Source organism: Argiope bruennichi, chromosome X1 (genome assembly GCF_947563725.1).
Source record: "Argiope bruennichi chromosome X1, qqArgBrue1.1, whole genome shotgun sequence".
Classification (NCBI taxonomy): Eukaryota; Metazoa; Arthropoda; class Arachnida; order Araneae; family Araneidae; genus Argiope; species Argiope bruennichi.
The window spans coordinates 6,309,574-6,330,035 of NC_079162.1; the positions used below are offsets into that span (position 1 = coordinate 6,309,574).

Consider the following 20,462-nt stretch of genomic DNA (forward strand, 5'->3'; position numbering starts at 1 on the left):
TTTTAATATAAAAATTTCTTTTATACAATTTATTATAACACATAAGATCCTCCGTAGTCAGCAACTTTCCTTCCAATTAATGAAAATATCAGTTACACCTAATGATTTTTAAATTCAGTCGAAATTAAATTTCTCGAAAAATAATAAATTGTACAGAACACTCCTTCGAAAGTTAATAGTTTTATTAATTATTTTTGATTAGTGATTTTTAAAATTTAAAGCGAATTTTTTAAACAATGCGAACCTGCAAGCAAACAATTACAAATCTATAAAAATGAATTGGTAAAATATTTATTAATATTTTTATTCGATAGAATTTTAACGCTATAGATGAAATGATATTTTCTCTTTATGGAATTTAGGCTTTTAATTGGATTCTTTTATGCTTTTAATTGGATAAAGAATTAATTATTTAATTAATTGTCCCTAAACCTTCACTCAAACTTTCCTTTTGTTTCATTCTAAATGTGAATACAGTTTGAAGAAAATCCAGGCATTTGATTTTTTTCTATCTCATAAAATATTTTGAATTTTCATTTCAATTCTATAGAAATATTCGTCTTCTGGACGAAATTTTCATAATTGTTCTCATTAAGTGCAAATACTTTTTGACGAATAGCCTATGTATGTATCAATAAAAAAGTGAAATATGATGATTTGATGCAAGAAAGGTATTTTGATTCCTTTTTGCAGTCGAAGAATATGAAACCGTTTCAGCACCGCTAATGATGGAATGAAGCCAAATGCTTTTTTAAGCCAACGCGGATTTTCTATTTCATTTAATAACAATGGAAGTGGCACTTGATTATGACGCGATCATAAAAATACATCTCTTTGGCCGAAAATGAAAAGCGTAGGCGTCATTCAATTAAGAGCAATCTGAAGCCACAAGTAGTATTTGTGTGTTACAGGGTAATTGAGTTAGAATAACTGATACTTTGTTCCTTTCACTGAAGAGGAAAAGCGACACTTTTTTGAGAATTTCTCTAATCATACAAGAAGAACTCTCTTACCTGGAGTAGCTGTTTTAGAACTTGAAAAACATATTGCTTCTATTTCTGGATCTAAATGAACGACATCGGACAAATTATTTCAAAGAAAAATGCATATTTTATATTTTAGAAAGATGACATGAAATAACCGTTTCCAATAACTATACATGCTGTGACATGCATTCCGTAGTAAGATGGTATGGATTTTGGAATTCTATTTGTTTACAAGATTGCCACAAGAATTTTCAAAAGGCACATTGAAACTTTATAACATCCTTTTCTCATATACACTGCTGGACAATTGCTATGTCCGGATCACAAATTACAATGTAGCATGGTATTAAGCTAGGATGGAGGCCCAGCAAGATAAAATATTGTTGCCATATTGTTCGGAAAAAAATAAAGGTCATTTATTGTTTCCGATAATATTGAAACATTTAAAATAAAATAAAAGTCTTAATTTGATGCTGTGTAAGGAAAAAATTGAAAAATGTATATGGATAGCAGCAATAGCTTTGAAAAAATTTTCATCTTCGGATATGCCCTCCTTTTTGTACAATGCAATATTCCATACATTATCATGTTTAACAACACAATATCTGATAGCAATTGCAGCAATTTATTGAGCAGCAGAATTTATAAGCAGAATTTATTGAGTCGTAAAATAAATTGTGCCAAACATGGATATCAATTAAAATCATTGGTTTGTCTCTTTGTTTGAATTAGTCTGACCGATGTCAGTTTGCTGAGACAATGTTACATGACTCAACCCACCTTAATGGGAGAGATCCCGACGTAACTAGGGATCTACATGGAATGGAATGAGATTTAGAATGTTCTGTAGAGAAACCATTTACATAGCTCCATGTAGGGACCAGACTCGTCTATATTTAATAAAAAAAACTTATTACAAAAAAGCAAAATTACCACAAAAACAGCGATTCAAGTCTGTGAATATATAGTCTTCCTTCTACCAAATGTCTGGCTTCAGTTTTTCAGAGCATCCATCTTCTGTGACAACAAGAAACTCATTTGCCACCTGCTGAACTATGTTCCTTGCAATAAAATGTGCTTCTTTGTTGCTAGCGTCGTACTTTTAATGCGGCCTCACCTGTGACGCTTGCTACACATTCCAGCTATTTTAAATGCTTTCCATAATCGTAAAGCAACATTGTGGGCGATATCGAACTCCCTGGAAACATCTCTTATTTTACATCTTTCTTTGATCATTCTAATAATACGGCGACGTATAAAGTCATTTAAATGATTTTGGGAATGTACCAAAAATTTCAAGTTTTCCATTTCAATGTTTCCAGTAAAGTTTTCATTCGGGATAAGAAATGTCCGCATGTATTTAATTCTTTAAATCTCTTATAAATTCTGTCACGGGATGATCAAACGAGGAAATTAAAATTTGGATATGCACACCTTTTCTTATTCTATCGCGCACCTAATTTAATTTTTCGCAGTTTGTTGTTATAATTTTGTAGTTGCTGTGGACAACAGTGTATCATCCTTCACTTATAATTGCCCATCAATGTAAATGAACACTGTTCTGCAAATTTTATGAAAATATGTAACCCTTTGTCTGTTTCCTTCCATGTTACTTTATAGAAACCTCGGAATCATCTTTCTTCTATCCGAGTGCATATTCTGTGTTACCCTTGCTCCATGATTATAAGTGATGAATGTTGCCCTTCATGCAATGATTTCTTGAAAACAAAATTGAATTTGTAAAATATTAACAGAGTATTTGCAAATAAAAAGACACAATTTCTTCACTCTAAATTCTGCCATTTACCTTAATTTCTATTCAAAATACAGCTAACAACATCTAGATAATTGCCGTGGCATGAAATTTCCTCTTAATCTGAGCTAAGCACATTAAAAAACCATCTGACTTGCATGAATTTACTAAATTCTTTGTATATAACAAATAGGATTTGAAATATTTCTTTAGAAGCTTCAAATCAAATTGGGTCCAACATTATCAAGATGAAGCGGATATCATCATGCAATTTACCTTTTATTTTACGATCGGGATTTGTTGGGCATCAAAAATAATATATAATAATTTATTTATTTATTATTTAACAATTTATTTTTATAAAAATTTAATAAATATTTAATAAATATTTACTTGCTGAAGGAATTATTAACCAATGCCCAGATGATTATTATTTGTGAAAGATCTTTTATCGTGCGAGAGATTTTGAATGATCCTAAGAAGCCTTATTTAGATTTGTATTAAGTTGTAATACAAAGGACAAGTGAAGGGATGCCAGATGACGCCAATCGCATGAAACCCACATTTCATTATATAAACAAATGAAATAATTATTATGTTTTGAAAATATTAAAATAGTGCATTCTCATTGAGAATACATAAATGTACGAAATTTCGAAATAAATCTGGAAGCGAGTAAAAATTCAGGCCCAAAACACCGGTTTTACAAACATGTTTGATGTATATTATATTTTCTCCGAAGATGTGATTGTAATGACTCTCAAGTTGCCTGATGCCTTCATTTGTATTTTGTTGTTGTCGTTGCTGCTCTCAATGTTCGATGTAATAGGCAGAGAGAGCTAAGTGAAATAAAGGCCCAGGTTCATCATCTGTTGAGAATCATTTGTGAAAATCGATAGAACCAGCAAAATAGAGTTAACGGGATGGTGAAAAGTGTGTGAATCTTTCTACTGTCATGGAGATTCATCTGGATATAGTAGTGCGTTTGACTTCGTGGAGATTCATTTGACTTCTTCGCTTGGTGAGATGCCGGTGTCATTCATATATAAATCATAAGAGAAAAATTGGATTCATTTTTTTTTTTTTTTTTTTTTTGAAAATGAGTGTTGCTGAATTAAAAAAGGAGGAGTTAAAAGTTGTTACATTAGAGTTAAATTTAGATGGATGCTAAAGTTTTTGAATTAAGAAATTTGATAGAGGAATGTGTGATTTTATAAAAATGATAAAGAATCATTTGAAACTGTTGTTGTTTGTGTATTAGAGTGTCAACGTGAGCAATGAAGGGTTGAAAATGAAAATAAAGAACTAGAATGTGAGCGTATTTCACTTTCACAGTTAGAAAAAGAAGTAGAAATTGCTTATCTACGTCATCAATTAAATCAGAGCGACAATTTACAGAATAGTATGCAACAAACGAATGTAATATTGAAAGTTTAATGAAGAGTATCAAAACTTGAACTTCAAAGAGAAGAGTCTTTTCATTTATTTTTTCAGTCAATTGAAAAGCTGTTCAAAACAAAACACAAAACAATGTTCCTGAAAAATTCACCCCCGAAATTTTATTAAATATTCTTGGAAAGAAAGCGTGTCTTCGGGAGGAAGATATGAATAATTACGAAAATTGAAGAGCCATGGATTTCAACCCACACTTAATGAATTTCTAAATTCATTTCAAAAGTCACAAAAATTGCCTAATGAAAGCTATGTTCATTTCGCATCTAGATAAAGTGCGACTTTTGAATATTGCGAGAAGTGAAGGATTTAAAATCAATATGTGAAGGAATAGTTTCGGAAAAAATAATTGAGACTCTCGTTAGACCATACAAGAAGAATCGTGATAGAAACCACAAGAGCGAATGTGACATTTTCATATAACCTAAAGGAAAAATTCAAAGTGAACCAAATATCTCTCCTAAACGTCAATCAAAATTCGAAACGCAGTGTTATGAAATCAAAACAGTAGTTTTCGTGGGTCAAAAAATATTTCAAATGCTTATCTGCCTTCCATTAAAAACGCGAGTTGTAAAGGAATCACATCCATTATATCTTTTTTAAGAATTGGAGTGTTAATAAAATAATGAATATCATCAGAGCAAATAGTTTGTGTTTTAAATGTTTGTTCATCTGACTGCAATATAAAATTATGTAGAGCTAAGAATTGTTTTTGTGGGAAACAGCATAATCGATTCATTCATTTTCTCAGAACAGGAAATAACTCTTTAGCCCAGACACAAAGTTTAACTGGTTAACCCATTAGGATTAAATTGAGGCACTGTTAAATTCGTGCTCTCTAATGCCACTTTCTTCAGATGGGGAAGATTTTGAAATTTTAACACTTCCTCATTTTCTTGTAGGCAGGTTTTAAACTACACTCTCTTGTAAATATTGAAAGCAACAGATTACGCCTGTGACAGAGAAGCCGTACAGAAAATTTGGAAAAAAATGGAGCGTTAATTATCTGAATAATCTGCAACAGCGTACAAAATAGGTGTTTACCAAATAAAATGTAAAAGTAGGTGATATTGTAGTTTTAAAGGAGGATAATTTAGCAGTGTGTATTTGGCCTCTTGGTCGAAATATATCACGGTAAAGATTATAAGGTTAGAGTGGTATTGGTGAAAACTAAAAATGGAATATTTAAACTTCCAATCACTAAAATTTCTGTTTTACCTTTCAAATGAGTAATAATGAGTATTCTTATTTTTACACTAAATACTGTAGTATGCAGTGTATAATTCCTTTAGTGTGTAATTGAAGGCACATCATTTTAGAACCAAGATATTATTGCTATATACTATTGTAAATTGTGCTAAAAGGGGTTGAATATAACATTCAACCCGGGGAGGGGGGGGGGAATGTTCCGTATTGTATGTTGTATATTATATCTTCTCCAAAGATGAGATCATTGCTATGACTTCTAGGTTGTCTGGTGGCTATGCCTTCATTTGTATCTTTTTGTTGTTGTTGTTGTTGCTCTTTCCCTTGAATGTTCGATGTTAGAGGCTGAGAGAGCTAAGCGATGGCGTTGAATGCATGTAGAAATAAAGAGATTTTGTTCAGGTTCATCATCTATTGAGAATCATTTGTGAAAATCAATAAAATCAGCAAATAAAGTTAACAATGATCGTATTCCTGTCTATTAATAATAAAGGAGCTTGTGTCTCTGTGTTTCAACGTATTACGCACTGAAGTGATGAAAGTCATGGCATACCTTCTATAGGACCTTCTTTTGTCCGGCGACTATGAGATAGTATGGATTCTATAAGTCATTGGAAGTCTCCTGCATTAATATTGAACCATGCTGACTCTATAGAAGCCCATAATTCCGAAAGTGTTGCTGGTGCTGGAACTTGTATACGAATTGACCTCTCGATTATGTCCCATAAGTGTTCGATGGGATTCATGTTGGACGATCTAGGTGACCAAGTCATTCGCCGGAATTATCTAGAATGTTCTTCAAACCAATGGCGAACAATTGTGGCCAGGTGACATGGCATATTGCCATTCATGAAAATTCCATCTTTGTTTGGATACATGAAGTCCTTGAATGGCTGCAAGTGGTCTTCTAGTAGGTGAATAAAACCATTTCCAGTGAATACTCGGTTCAATTACACCAGAGGACCTAGTCCATTTCATGTAAAAACAGCACTGTCCATTTATACATTTTGTACACGATACTACTGCAATTTCTAAATTTGCATATTGTTATCCCATGACTTTTGTCACCTCAGTATACAAGGATCTAAAGCTATATGTTTTTTCTTTCATTGAAAATTTATTATTTGGTTAACTTTTTGCATCTAAAAATGAACTATCTCTGCAAACATAGCAGAAAAAGATTGATTCATCAGCAACCCTCCATTTTTCTGAAAATAGTAAAAATTTTGAACCTTTTTAAATTGCATACTTTGAAATAATAATTTAATTATAATCTCGTATTGTAAATATATTGTAAGTAAACGAGATGCTAATTTAATTTTTATTCTCATGGGAATGACATCTTCATTTTAATTTTTGGAGACAAAATTATTTGTTACAGCTGTTTACTATTATTTAAACTTACTATATGAATCAATTAAGTATACCTTAATATCAGTTTCAAAGCAATTAGATGTGCCCAATGAATTGAACTAAATCTTCATATTATCTAAAATAAAGTAAAAGGAAAACAAATATTTCAATTTTAAGGTAGAAAGAAGTAAAAATAATGTTATAGCTTCATATATTTCAATAACTGAAATATCCAAAAGAGATTAAAACTGCATCTGTGCAGCTAAACAGTTGCATCAAATAACAAATTAGCATGAGAGATACAAAGGATTGATTCTTGAATTATTTACAACAATAGCTTGCATTTTGAATATTCAAATGCCTCACTCTCATAAAACGTTTCAGATTTATTAAAGATCAGCAATTGAATCGATTTATTTATAGAATAAAATGATTTTTAGCATTTTCTGACAATATTGATATAAGCACTAAAACTTTTAAAGTAAGTCAATTTGGATACACGGCGTCATTTAGAATAAAAAGTTTTAAAAAAAACTGATTTCAAGCTTTCGGAATGTTTGTAATAATGGATTTAAAAAAGAGTTTCAAATTCTGAAAAGTGGAAAAAAATTAAAATAAAAAGTCAACTTTTTTGTTCGCAAATAAAAGTGCATTTTTATTTACTTATTACTTAATATGTAAAAATGCTTTTGCATGATTGACAAAAAGGAAACAAGTGGCAATGCGAAAGAAGCAATTGGCGCCTTCAGATTCTTTCACTTTCAGATTTAACCTCTGTTCTTCCGAATAGGCTTGAAGATTCCAGATGTATGGTTGATTGTTTCTTTTCTATGCTTTTGTTCTGCAAAAGAATTCAGAGCTTTTTCTCTCTTCCAGTCGACGAGTTATTTATTTGCATTTTGTTGTTGTTATTGTTGTTGAATTAATTTGTGATTCTTTACAAGCTCAAGAATATTGTTCTTGATAAAGGTAACTTGGACAGATTCTTTTATCATTTGGTAGTTTCTTTTAAGAATGGATACAATCTAGTTTGTAACGATCAATTTTGAGAACTTAAAATAAAAAAAAAGCTTGTATTAACCTATCAAATATAACATTTCTTTGCTACAAATTTTTATTTAACTTGACCTCCTTCATGTTTGTAAACATGGAATTTTGAAATCTACTTTTCACTCATTTAAATACTTTTAAAAATATTCATAATTAAGGTCAAGAATTCCATTCTTTCTCCACAAGAAATAAAACATTCTTCTATTTCTTCAAGTTGAAAACTACAATTAATAACCAGAAAAGAAATTATACAATATTAATTTCGTATTCAAAAAATCTGACAAAAATGGTAACAAGATGAAGCAACAATTATAACAGAGCTCATTGTGAATAAAACTTTGTAACTAGCGCATTTAGCGATAGCAATTTTGTAATGTTAAATGTATAATATGTGAATTTATCAAGAAATATAAAATCAACAAAGGACTTGCTCGTATATGTTAGACATTTTCGAAAATTGAAGAGCATAGAGTAGTGGGGCTGTAATTTATACAACATTGCTCAATGATTCAGTATAATTGACATTTTGTCTTTTTGAATTAATTTTGAATATTTTAATAATCATCTGATAAAAATAATAATTATGATATTTTTTGGAAATCATGTTGGTAGATTTTTACATAGAAATTGTAGAGAGGCAATTACAGACTTTTTATAAAAATTAAACTGAATTGATTTTAATTAAAAATTTAAAAATAACACGGAAATGTAAGGCTAAAATAAATGCAGTAGTAGGTATGTTACTTTTGATAAAAAAAATCTATTGTAAAAGAATTTTAATTACTTTGTAATTATCTTATTCCCCTTTATATATATATTCAAATTTTATACTTAAGAAAAACTTTTACGCAAAGAAAAAAAATATTTAAAAGACCATTTCGAATATTTCAAGAAATGCATTTGCTAAAGAATCTTTTTCTTTTCAAAAGTCGTGCAGTCGATAATAAATCTCTCTCTGTTTCTGTAATTTAGAAAATATCAGGATATGAATTTTTATAAAATTCTCTGATTATTTTAACCAAGTCTGATATATATATTTCAAGCGCAGAACAGTTAATATTGAATGAAACTGAATCTGAACCATTCACTTCTGTTACATGCAACTTTAGTTTTCTTCAGATGAAAAAAAAAAAAAATTAATTATTATTATTATAATTTTTTTTTTTTTTTTTTTTTTTTTTGTGAGAAAGAATTGTGTCAACACTTTCTACTCAAATATATCTAGAAAATGCATTCAAAACGGCCTCTCTAAAAACGAAACTGTTAAAATTCAACATGCAAAGAAAATTTCTCTTTTCTATGGCGCTGATCAAATTTTGAGTTCGGAACCTGAATACCAAATCATAAAGAAGGAGACTATTTCTGGATGATAAACTCCTACTCTATAAGATAGTTTCTTTTCTTTTCAACTAAATGATTCATATATATCGCTAGTTGCTGAAAATTTACGGCTCTACCTTCATTTTTCTCAATATATGTAGTATTTATTCAGTTGGAAAGAAAAATATTTCTGAATAATGACCTTCAAGTTTATGTATCAATACTTAGATGAAATGTTATAGTAATATATAGCTAGTAGCATTTACTTTGTATCTACTTGACTTTCAGAGCTTGGATTAAACTTCGGATTGCAATCAGAATTTTCCCATTTGGTCGCCTTTGGTTTGGAATGTTTTTCTCTGTTGACGGCGAGGTTGTACATGTATATATCAATCTTTCTGTCTGATTTGATGGTGTTTGGATTAACCTTTCGTTAAACAAAGCTCTTCAGTGAATATCTCAAGTCATATGTTTATCTTAATCTTTCATTTTATAGTGAAATATTTCAAATATATTTATTTTTGTATATAGTATCCGATGTCCATAATTTTGCTAAAGATCTCGATCTCTTGCAAATCATCCTCACGGCAATTTTTAGGGCTCATAGTGAAAATAGGAAAGAAAGTTCTTAAGAAACTTCATCATCTAAGTTACATATAATTTGTACAAAACAATTATAATTAAAAAATATGATTGAAAAGAATAGAAAATTCGGTGAAAGTCTCTGATGATCTTGTAGAGCATTTGCATATTTCAAAACTCTGCCTTCGCATCTATAGAAATGTCTTCAGTTATTTTTCTTTTAAACACAAAGCATGAAAAAATGTGATATTTTGAAAGGTTAAAATAGGAAATATGCTTACTCTTAGTTTTGAATCCTGTTTTTAAACATTTTTGACTTGCTTCGTTTTCCTAAACAAGGAATTTTAGATTCTAATTTTCATACACACCTTCGTGTACTAATAGTGAGAAATTTTAATGATCATTTTAATATTTTCAGATGTTAATCAGTTGATTTTAATTAAACTTATGATTCCAGACGTATTTAGTCACCTGTCAGCAAAATTGAATTAAAAAAATATTAATTTATTAAATTGAATTATGAAATATATTATAAATCAAAAAATAGAAAATAATAAAAATAGAAAAAAGTTCTTAGAACGTTCTTTTAATAGTGTCCTAAAAAGTAGATAGTAATTTTTTTTCCCAAGACAAAATTGTAAAGGGTGTGACGCTGAAAACAATGAATATTATACAAAAAAAAAAAAAACTCTTAATATTCATTAAAAATAAAAGATATTACGAATGCGATTCAAATTTTCATTTGCTTAGAGTATTATGTTTTTTTAATTCCAGACTTTTGCTAAAAAAATGTTGAGCCTAATCAAAGTAACTTTATGATTTTTGCAATCTTTTCATTTTGAATTTCATTTTATTTTATTCTGATTGTAGCTCATGTTGCAATTTCATCTTGGAATAATTTGAACTGTCCAGCCCCGAGAGCCCCGGACAATGGACTGAGCTTTATCTTCCGCAATGGGGAGCTGGTCCATTTCCGCTGCCATCCAGGATATCAAATGAGAGGGACCCCTGTTGCCTACTGCGTCAAGAATGTGTGGACAAATTCTGCTCCGGAATGTATTCCAATCAGAAAATGTAAGATCTTCGCTTTTCATTTTCGATTTGCTGGAGCAATTAGTAATTATAAGATCTTCATTTTTCATTCATAAATTGTCTTGCTGGCCTTTATTTCTTTGGAATTGAAGTGATCCTAACTGCAGTTTAAAATGAGTCAATTAATTATTTCGGCAGAATGTATGCATTGTTTTTCTCTAAATGCAATGAGCATGATGATAATAATTTCCGCCCTTCATTAGGATTGTCAGACGAATCTGTCTCAACGGTAATCTAACATTTTATTAGACACTTTAAAATAGGAAACAAATGAAAATATACCGTATCTATGAGCCATTATGTTGGAAGTATAATGGGAATAATATACAAAAGAGTTTATAAAACGGATTTCCTACAAGGAAGACTTGAAAATTTAATTTTGAATCATTTAGTTTATTATCATTTAAAGTTATTGGTACGCAGCATATAGCAATCAATAATGTTATATCAAAAAACAGAAGATTTCTTTTCTTTAGAGTATTTTTTAAATTCCCGATTTTGTATATTTATATACATATATATATTACAGTTAATGAATGAATCGGCTATTAATAATAACCGACAAAGGTGATGAACTGATTTATCTCTCATTTCAATAACTGATCTCCTCAACTGATTCAGTCATCATTTACGAATGTTCTTCTGATACAAATTCCAAGCAAGAAAATTCCTTATTATTTGCTGTTCTTCGCTAATGTTGTTGAGAACAAATAGTTGGAATGAGGAATAAGATTCAAAAAGGAACGAAAGTACTTACTCTTTAAGGCATTTCAATTTGGACAATTCGGTAAATAAAATCCACTTGACGATAAAGAATCTTCCTCGGAAACTACAACAGTGCAATACTTTTGGATACAAACACGATTCATTTTCATAATATTCTTCGATTTAAAATACATAAATATAACCACCTAGCAATTTCACATTTTTCCAGAACATAAAATAGAACAGGAGTTTCATTTTCAATGGAATCGCATTTCAATTGCATACATCAATCTATACGAGAAATGATCTAACCTAACGCGCACACTGAACCTTATTTTTCGAGAACAAGAAAGTACTTGCGAGCAGGGACATACGTTATACATAAAAGTAAACGCATTGAACGTAAAATCCCTCTACTCGAAAGTATGTCCAGCTTTGTTTCCATTTCAGCCCAAATACAATCAGCTTTCAATGAATGGACAGAAATTTCAATGAATTACACGAATCGGGTTTCTTTCCTCTATCCAGGTCTACATAATACCCATTATTGATTGAAAACGGAATTCAACTTAGAATTGATTCCGTTTTTTCCGTGATTCTATTAATTTTTCAGTCAGCTTTAAGACGGTTGAACGGAAATAATAAATAATCCGCATTAACGTCTTTTCTTCTATCACAATTAATATTACATTTATATTCTCGTCATTATTATGACTTGGTTCATACTTCTAAATAAGAAATTTGGTTATTGACGTTTTTCTTACTTGAGATCTTTAATTTTGTGTATTGTCATTATGGATACACTATTTTAAGATTTAAAAATTTAACTTTCAGTTAATCGATTAATGCAATTAAATTTTGATATTGCACATAGGCTGCCCCTTGACAGTGAATTTGTCAAAAATTCAATATTTCATTATATTTCAAATAATAATCTATACTTATAATAAAGCTCAATGTGTGTGTGTGTGTGTGTGTGTGTTGGCGTTCTACATGCCAGACCATTCAACCTACAGCTACCAAATTTGGCACGTGTATACCTTGGAGGCCGGGAATGTGCACCTGAGGCTTATTTTTTCGAATTTTTAATTAGAATTTTATTTATTTAAAAATTAAGCGAAATTTTAGTGTATTTTTGCTATAACATCCGAAAATATTACCGCACAAAAAAGATTTTTACATGAAGTTAAAGATCAAAAATTTACCTTTTAAATGATAGCAATGTTTTAACCTTAAAATTAAATTTCTATTTTTAATGAATTTTTAAATAAATATTTTAACTATATTTTTCAACAATTTTTTTCGTACAAAATAAAAATAAAATTTAAGCTGCACGAGCACGTTTCGCATTCATGGGAAAAATTAGCTTTTTTCAAAGTGTTGCCATCACGTTAATTAAAGCTCCAATTAAAAATAAATTAAATCTTTTTGGAAATGAAATCTGCAAAAATATAATTTTCGGCACGTGTCTGTAGGAAATTAAACAAATATGAAATATTGTTTTTTCTAAAAAATAAATTCAAGAAAAATTATTTTATGATCTTTTACACTCTCTATATTATTAATCCAATAAATCAGTTTTATTTTAAGGCAAGTTTTGTTTAATATGAACCGGATATCCATTCAAATCAGGGCCACACAGCTAATTTGTAAACCTTTAGTAAGACACAGATCTGCTAAAATGATCTAAATGGAAAATAATTATATTTTATGTAACTTGATTCAATAAATGCTCTAATAAATAACGAATTTTTGATTTTACATAAAGCTTCTGCTGTGGAAATCATGATTAACAAAATGTTCTTGAAACAATAATATTTTAAATAAAAAGAGTTAATTTCCAATCAACTAAATCAATCACTTAAACTGACTGATTTATGAAAATTTGAATATCACTATTCAATAAAAAAAGGGATAATTTTAGATTTTCCATCGATCGTTTCAAAGAAAATACGCCAATCAGCGCGCAGGTTTCTCAAGATTAATTGGCCTAAGTTTATGAAAATGTTGAGTTTTTCTAAATTTTTAACATTCAAAACTTCATAAATAAGTCTTAGTTAATCGTGGAAAATAGAATTCCTTCCTTCATTCATTTATTTATTTAAAATTTGGTGTGTCCAGAATATTTCTCAGAATATGATACCTTACTGCATTAAATTTAGACTTCATAATTTTTGAAATATGTTTATAGGCCGGAACAAAATATTATTATTGATTTCATTTCAATCCTTTTGAAAGCAAAACTAAAAACTGAATTTTATGCTGAATTTGAGAAATTTTTGTTGAATTATTGTTTGAGATATTACATAAATTATGAAAAATATTTTGTAGTTCACATAAGACTTAAATACTGAGCGATTCTGTTTGCTCATATTCAATAATAATAATAATTAATAAATAACAATAAAGATGATAAATAAAATAAAACGCTTGGCTTCATTAAAAAATATTTTTATATTAATTGGAATTTCATCATTTCCACTTTAAATTAAAGTTGAAGTTTTACCGGAAATGACAACAAATTAGCAAAATATATATAGTAAATTGAACGAAACGATCTAAATAACAGTATAAGTTTGGTATGACTATCAAAATTTAAAGATTATAAATGTTTTGTTTGAGAATCTATTAAGATACCAGTTACTTAAAATGTTTAATTGAAAATTGTAGCGAGCGGTGATACTGGCGAACCGGCTGGTCGCCAAAGGCGGCTAGTAAATTATAAATTAAAACGAAAAAATAGAAAGTGATGAAAACACATTCCTACTTTTCACACATAAAATTGTGTTTTTAACTCTTTTACTTAAATTTCGCATGTCTCATACTTGTAAGATTGCAATTGTAATCGGTTTTTTATTCATTTCTTCATTTGCTAGATACGTTAAAATTTGTAGTTATTAATTTCCGAATATAATAGAAAAATTTAAAAAATTTAGAAAGCTCTTAATTATCAGTTAGTATATTAAACGATAATTAAACATAAGATTAATTGACATTGAATAATTTCATGTTTTTACTGTTTTATTTTGAATGAATATTTTTGATAAAACCAATTATTTTCCATAAGAAATTAAGAAAATTATAAGAGAATTAAAGTATCTATTCTTAAAATAAGAAGATTATCAATGAGACTAAAATATTTAGTGTTACAATGATATTTTATAAAACGGCTGGGAATTCAGCCGTTTGATATCAGAGTATTGCAGTGGAAATGATGATGAATAAAAAGTCTCCAAAGATTGGGTCCGACAAACGGAAAGATTTAATTTAAATACAATTTATTACGAGGAAATGGAATTGAACACATGATGAACTATTTACAGATATGACGGGGAAAACTTATAAAAACATAAACGGTCATTACAGGACCTGAGACCAATACCGAAACAAAACATCTTGCAAACATAACGACACGTATTTTTCTCATGTCTTAATTCTAAAGTTTTTATATTACAGTTGCTAGGTTACATAAATATCAGATGCGATACCGATTAAATAGTTAAATGTTTAATGTCACGTGAAGTGATTTATTCATACCAATGACGCACAAAAGCAGGTTCAAAATGCATTGCATCATTTTTTTTCAATAAAGTACGGGAGACAAAATAATTTGGAATTTATAACCTTAATGCCGAAATTTCCTAACATTTAGTATTCTAGTAAAATATTAAATATACAGCTGTGCACAAATTAGAATGTTTTTGTCCCTAGAAATCTAGAATGTCAATAAAAGACAATTTTCTTTGACTGTTTTTTATTTTATATGACTGTTTAAAATATGAATGTAAATTTAAAGAAGGCCAGCTGAATTGGTGTTCAGCGCCAACAGGGTTTCTGATAAAGCTTGGTTGATTTACGTCCTTTCCTATGTCGCATTGAATATCATAAGACTTAAAAGTCGAAAATGCTAAATACAAGAAACTCTCTTTCAAAAGAAATTGTTATTATATTGAAAAAATGCTTTTTTTTCAGTGTTTTATCACGGAAGAATAATTTTTTTATCAAAAATTCAAATGTCAAAATAAGGTGAGAGCATGAGGCGCAGAAAACAACAGGAGAAGGATAAAAGGCCACATAATTGCAAACATAAAATGCTTCATTAGAAACAAAAAATAATATCAAAACATTCATTGTCTAAAAAATGAAATATGCTATAAATTTGATTACAATTTCATTTATTTAGAGCATTTCTCTTTGCACTTCAGGTTTTGCGACTTTTGTTTTGACCTATTTTTGATTTTTTTTTCTTTTTAAATCACTGATAAAAGTGTCTTTTTTTAAAAAAATTTATCATATTTATTATCAAAAACAATTTCTACACAGTGTTATTCGATTTCATCTATTTCCTGTCTGAAAAGATGCAATTTTAAAACGATTGAAAACTAATTTGTTCTTGATAACAATACAGTATTTTAATACTTTAGGATTCCCAGTACGATATTAGAGAAATTATTAACTATCAATTAATCGTTAAGATAATTAAATTTTGATTTAATATGAGATTTGAAAAAAAAAATGTAAGATTTTTTAATATTTACAGTGATCAATTTTTACTTTCGACTTATAAAAATGTGTACTTAAAATTTGTTTTGATTATATAAATTTTTTTCCTTAAACGCTAAGTAGGCACGAAGAGATCTAAATTCATTCATATATTATTGAGTGTTTTTGATTTTTGAATAATTTCATTGAAATCATTCAATCTGGAATATTGAAAAATGCAACTGAAATTCTGATGACAATTAATATATCCATCAGCAGGGGTAAATAATAAGGCAACTTCCCGTGCGGTAGTAACTGCGTGATGGCTTTCGGAAGATTCGATGAATGAAATAATATATTAAAGGGTTTTCTCATTTTTCAGGGCCTCACCAATACAATTCCACAGTTCCACATGAGAGTCATCACGATCAGTGGAAGACCGAAAAGCAGCGACAGCTCTTCAATTGGGGCGATGAGACATCGACTGTTTATGGAGATGGACCTCGACGATTACCTCTCATCAATGGCATCTGGCCATCACAGGAGCAAGTTCTTGCTTTAGGCCCACAAAGCACACCGGGGCCGAAGATTTTGGTGAAAGAAGAAATCGATATTGCAGAGCTGAGGCACAGGCAATTGGAAGAACTGAAAAAACAACGCTTTAAAGCGGATGAAAGTACAGGTCTCACTTTTTTTTAATCATCAAATAGGATTTTTCGACTACTGATAAGAGAGTGAAACATGGAAAAAAAATTTCAATAGTAGGAAAAGTGGGTCTAAAAATGAAGGAAAGAATAGCAAAAATCGGCATTCACAGTTGATAGTTCTAACAGATAGTATATAATTAATAATTAAATTATTCACTTAACTTTAATAAATAAGTTATTATAATAAATATAAATTTTAATAATTGAACTAAATAGGTGCGTGATGGTATAGCCTTTTGATTACAATAATGTTTTAAAGTAAATAGTCCTATTCGCATTTTTCATTAGCATGATTGCATTTTGGATTGTACAGCAGCGAATTAAAAATAAATATTTTAATAGGTCCTCAGTGAATTAAGTTATAAAGCCAATGCTAATCACTTTTATCTTTGATTACAAATTAATCAGAATAAATTCGAATAATAGACTATATTTTAACACAACATTAATAGTAAATTAAAGAGACTAAGGAAAATTCGAATTATAAAGTAATTTAATTTTTGTTTAAAAACATAAATAACGAATTTTATTTGATGCCGAAGAAAACCTCTTTTTATACTTTTATTTTTATCGGCATTTATAGCACAGAATAAATTTGGGCAGTTTTAATGATTTAATAGATGCCTGAAAATGTAATTTTAATATACAACCAAAAAATGCTGTTACTATTATATTATGTTATGTTGCTATTCATTGAAATCTTTTTATAGAGCACCATATTAAGAATTATGTAAAAATCACGGATGAAATTTTCCTCCTTCTGATAAGGTAATTTTAGAATAGTTTTAAATGAATTTATGGTCTTTTAGAACCCAACATAACTTTAATAATTATTTTTTGAAAATTATAAGCTAATTAATTATATTTTTCCTAATTTCATTTCAGTTGTACCATCCAAAATTCCAATCGCTATCATCTTGTGATAACATTTTCTGTTACATAATCAAACGATGATGGATTTAATAAATGAAAATATCCCATCGAGTAACTACGTGAGGTCCTCCTCATGAGCATTCCTCCTTCAATATGAGACAAATCAACTTTTTTTCAAGCAACTAGAGTCGATTACAACAAAATTAGAGGGCTTTATATTTTTAAAAGGATTGCAACTATGAAAATAAATCTGGAAAAACGAAAATATTTTAGGATTTTGAAACTTTTAATCCTTTTATTCCTTATATGTGTTCTCCCTTATATGTGTTCTCCCCAGATGCATGCCATTTTCACGGGCTTAATTCATTGTCAGAACTGTATTCAGAATGGCTTAGTCAATGGAAAACATTTTCAAACAGGCGGTTATGGTTCGTGACTCTCGCAATATGTTGATTTCTGTAGACTTCGATTCTGTAACTTTATCTTTTTCTTTGCACTCACAACTTGCCCATAAAATAGTGCCGGAGGCTCTGGGTTATCGGTTCCATGTTTTTTTTTTTTTTGGAATGACAATTCCGTGTATTCTAAAACATAAAAGGTCTTCTGCTTATTAGTCACCCATTTGGGATAAATCTCTTATTTTCTTCACCTGCTTGCTCCCCATCTGATAGTTCGTATGAAAAAAGGAAAATAGTAAGTAAATATTTAATATATGCTTTTTCATCCCCCTAGTAGTATTGAAAAATGTAAAATTCCAAATTTTTATCATTTCCAAACCTTATGATTTTTTTATAATTATTCAGCAGATTTCTGTGCGTTGTGCCAAAGAATTTTACAAGTTTTAACATTTTAAAAGGCTTGTGGCATCATGTGGTATTTTATTGCATTTTTGAATATGAATAGTTTTCTCTAAAGTTAAGTAAATCTTATATACTATAATATATTATTATCATGCAAATTTTTAACAGAAGTATCACCAATATATTTCTTTAATATTATCTCGAATGAAGAATCTTCTTACTCTTCTACAGGAAGACGCAGGCAAGGACAAAAAAAGAATAAGAAGAATTCTGTTCTCGACGCGCCCAGAGAAACAGTTTTGTCTCTAGGTGCAACAGAGGATGGCGAAGCCTTTTCTATAGCCTTTGCAAAACCTACTAATGGCACAGACAAAGTCCATACCAAGCATCATAAAGAACGTCACCACCGTCGGCCGCGAAAACGTCAGAATTTCAATAAGAAATACTATAGAGTTCACCCAGGATACTCGAACTTCGTCACTTCAAGAAAATCCAGAGTCAACACCAGTGGTATATCACCTTATCATACAATGTACCAGTTTAATTCTAATTCCAAAAACGATGTTGCTGAACTAAGACGGAGACCTGTGCAGGAAATCCGACGCAAAAGCACAGGCTATGACACCAGCTGTGTGGAATCCATCTACAGAAGGGAAGTTCCAATGATTGCGCCACAGATACCAAATGGATTTGTTTACCGCTACGAAACAAAGAAAAACAAGCGGTATCCTTTCAATAACTACATGGAAGTGAAATATAAATGCCTGAGTGGCTTTGTTTTTGCAACTAATGCTCAAACTTTGTACTGTAAAGAAGCATCATGGGTAGGAGAGGTCCCTCGTTGCATAGCAACGAAAGTTTGAAGTTCTGTTGCAGATTTGATAACTTCTAATTTGAGTCTTTATTTGTACAGGAATGTGATTTTTTTAATGTATGAATTTTTGTATATAGAAAACATTTATTTAGCACTCATTTTTAACGATTTTTGGTTAACTCCATTTGGTTTTTGTTTTTAACATCGCATAGAAAACATTAGATTGCATCACCGTTGTCATATAGGTATTGTCATGATAATAAAAGGCTGGCTTACTCTCAATGCAAGTTGGCACTTTTTAATTAAAATAATTTATTTTGTTACAGTACTTTGCAGTGAAAGACTTGATAGTATTGCTTGTCTAAACAATATTTTGTCTCAACAAATGAGCCAAGAGAATGAATCTCAAATATACGGAAAATGCTATAGTAACGAAAAATACGTTAAATTTTTCTATCCAAGACAATATCTAGGAAACTATTTGAGCCAGCAATTTCATTTCAAATAACAGATACAAAAACTTAGATAGCACTTCTATGAATAAAAAATATAAATTAGGGAATTAATTATAAATAAACTAAATAAAAAGAATGAGTTCACTTTTAATTACTTTAGAAACATTTAATTTTCATACAAAATAAAATCTCAGATCATGAATAAACAGATACCGATCACGAGTAGTAAAAACTAATGTCTTTGATTAAAAAAAGTCTTGGATTTTCTTTTTCATATACTAACGAATCTATACATTGACGAATATTTTTTGTAATGTTCTATTTTGTATGGAATAAATATCTTTGAACTCAACTTTTGGGTTTGTTTTTGCATTAGACATGAAATAAAGATTTCAAAGAAGAAAACTTGATTCTGTCATTTGACACTAAATATAAAATATCAGTTTTTCACTTTCATCCGTAGTGTTTGTCAAATTTTTACCTTTAGAACAAAAAATGCAAGGGTGGAAGTTTATCCAACTTCACTATTTGGGAAGTTTCATTGTCTTTTATATTAATAGCGATTTTGTGTACTTTGAAATTTATGTCAATGTAGTTTATTTCAAATTTAAAAAAATAAACTGACATAAAATTAGGGTTGACCGTTTTGAAAGCCTGCTATTTTTCGCTTGATGATTTTGAAATTTCATTTTATTGTAAATAATAACCACCGTAGTTACAAAAGAGATTTAAGATATCTACTGTCATACGTGTTTCTAATTGGGACTAGTTCCATTAACAAAAGTACATGCTGGTGCTCGTCAAGTTTTTAAAGCTACGATGATTGATGATT

The 20,462-nt window shown here is 29.5% G+C and overlaps 1 protein-coding gene across 2 annotated transcripts in view; it reads left to right on the top strand.

Annotated features, from left to right (window-relative positions):
* Nucleotides 1-19,982, top strand: part of LOC129959515 (uncharacterized) — a 56,692-nt gene extending 36,710 nt beyond the window's left edge. Inside the window, exons 2-4 of one of the 2 annotated variants that reach the window (XM_056072381.1) lie at nt 10,573-10,776; nt 16,364-16,663; nt 18,593-19,982. In XM_056072381.1, coding sequence (XP_055928356.1) covers nt 10,573-10,776; nt 16,364-16,663; nt 18,593-19,224 — 1,136 coding nt within the window. In that variant the 3' untranslated portion in view covers nt 19,225-19,982. The remainder of the gene's footprint in view (nt 1-10,572; nt 10,777-16,363; nt 16,664-18,592) is intronic. The other variant, XM_056072382.1, reaches the window with a different exon arrangement.
* Nucleotides 19,983-20,462: the final 480 nt, after the last annotated feature.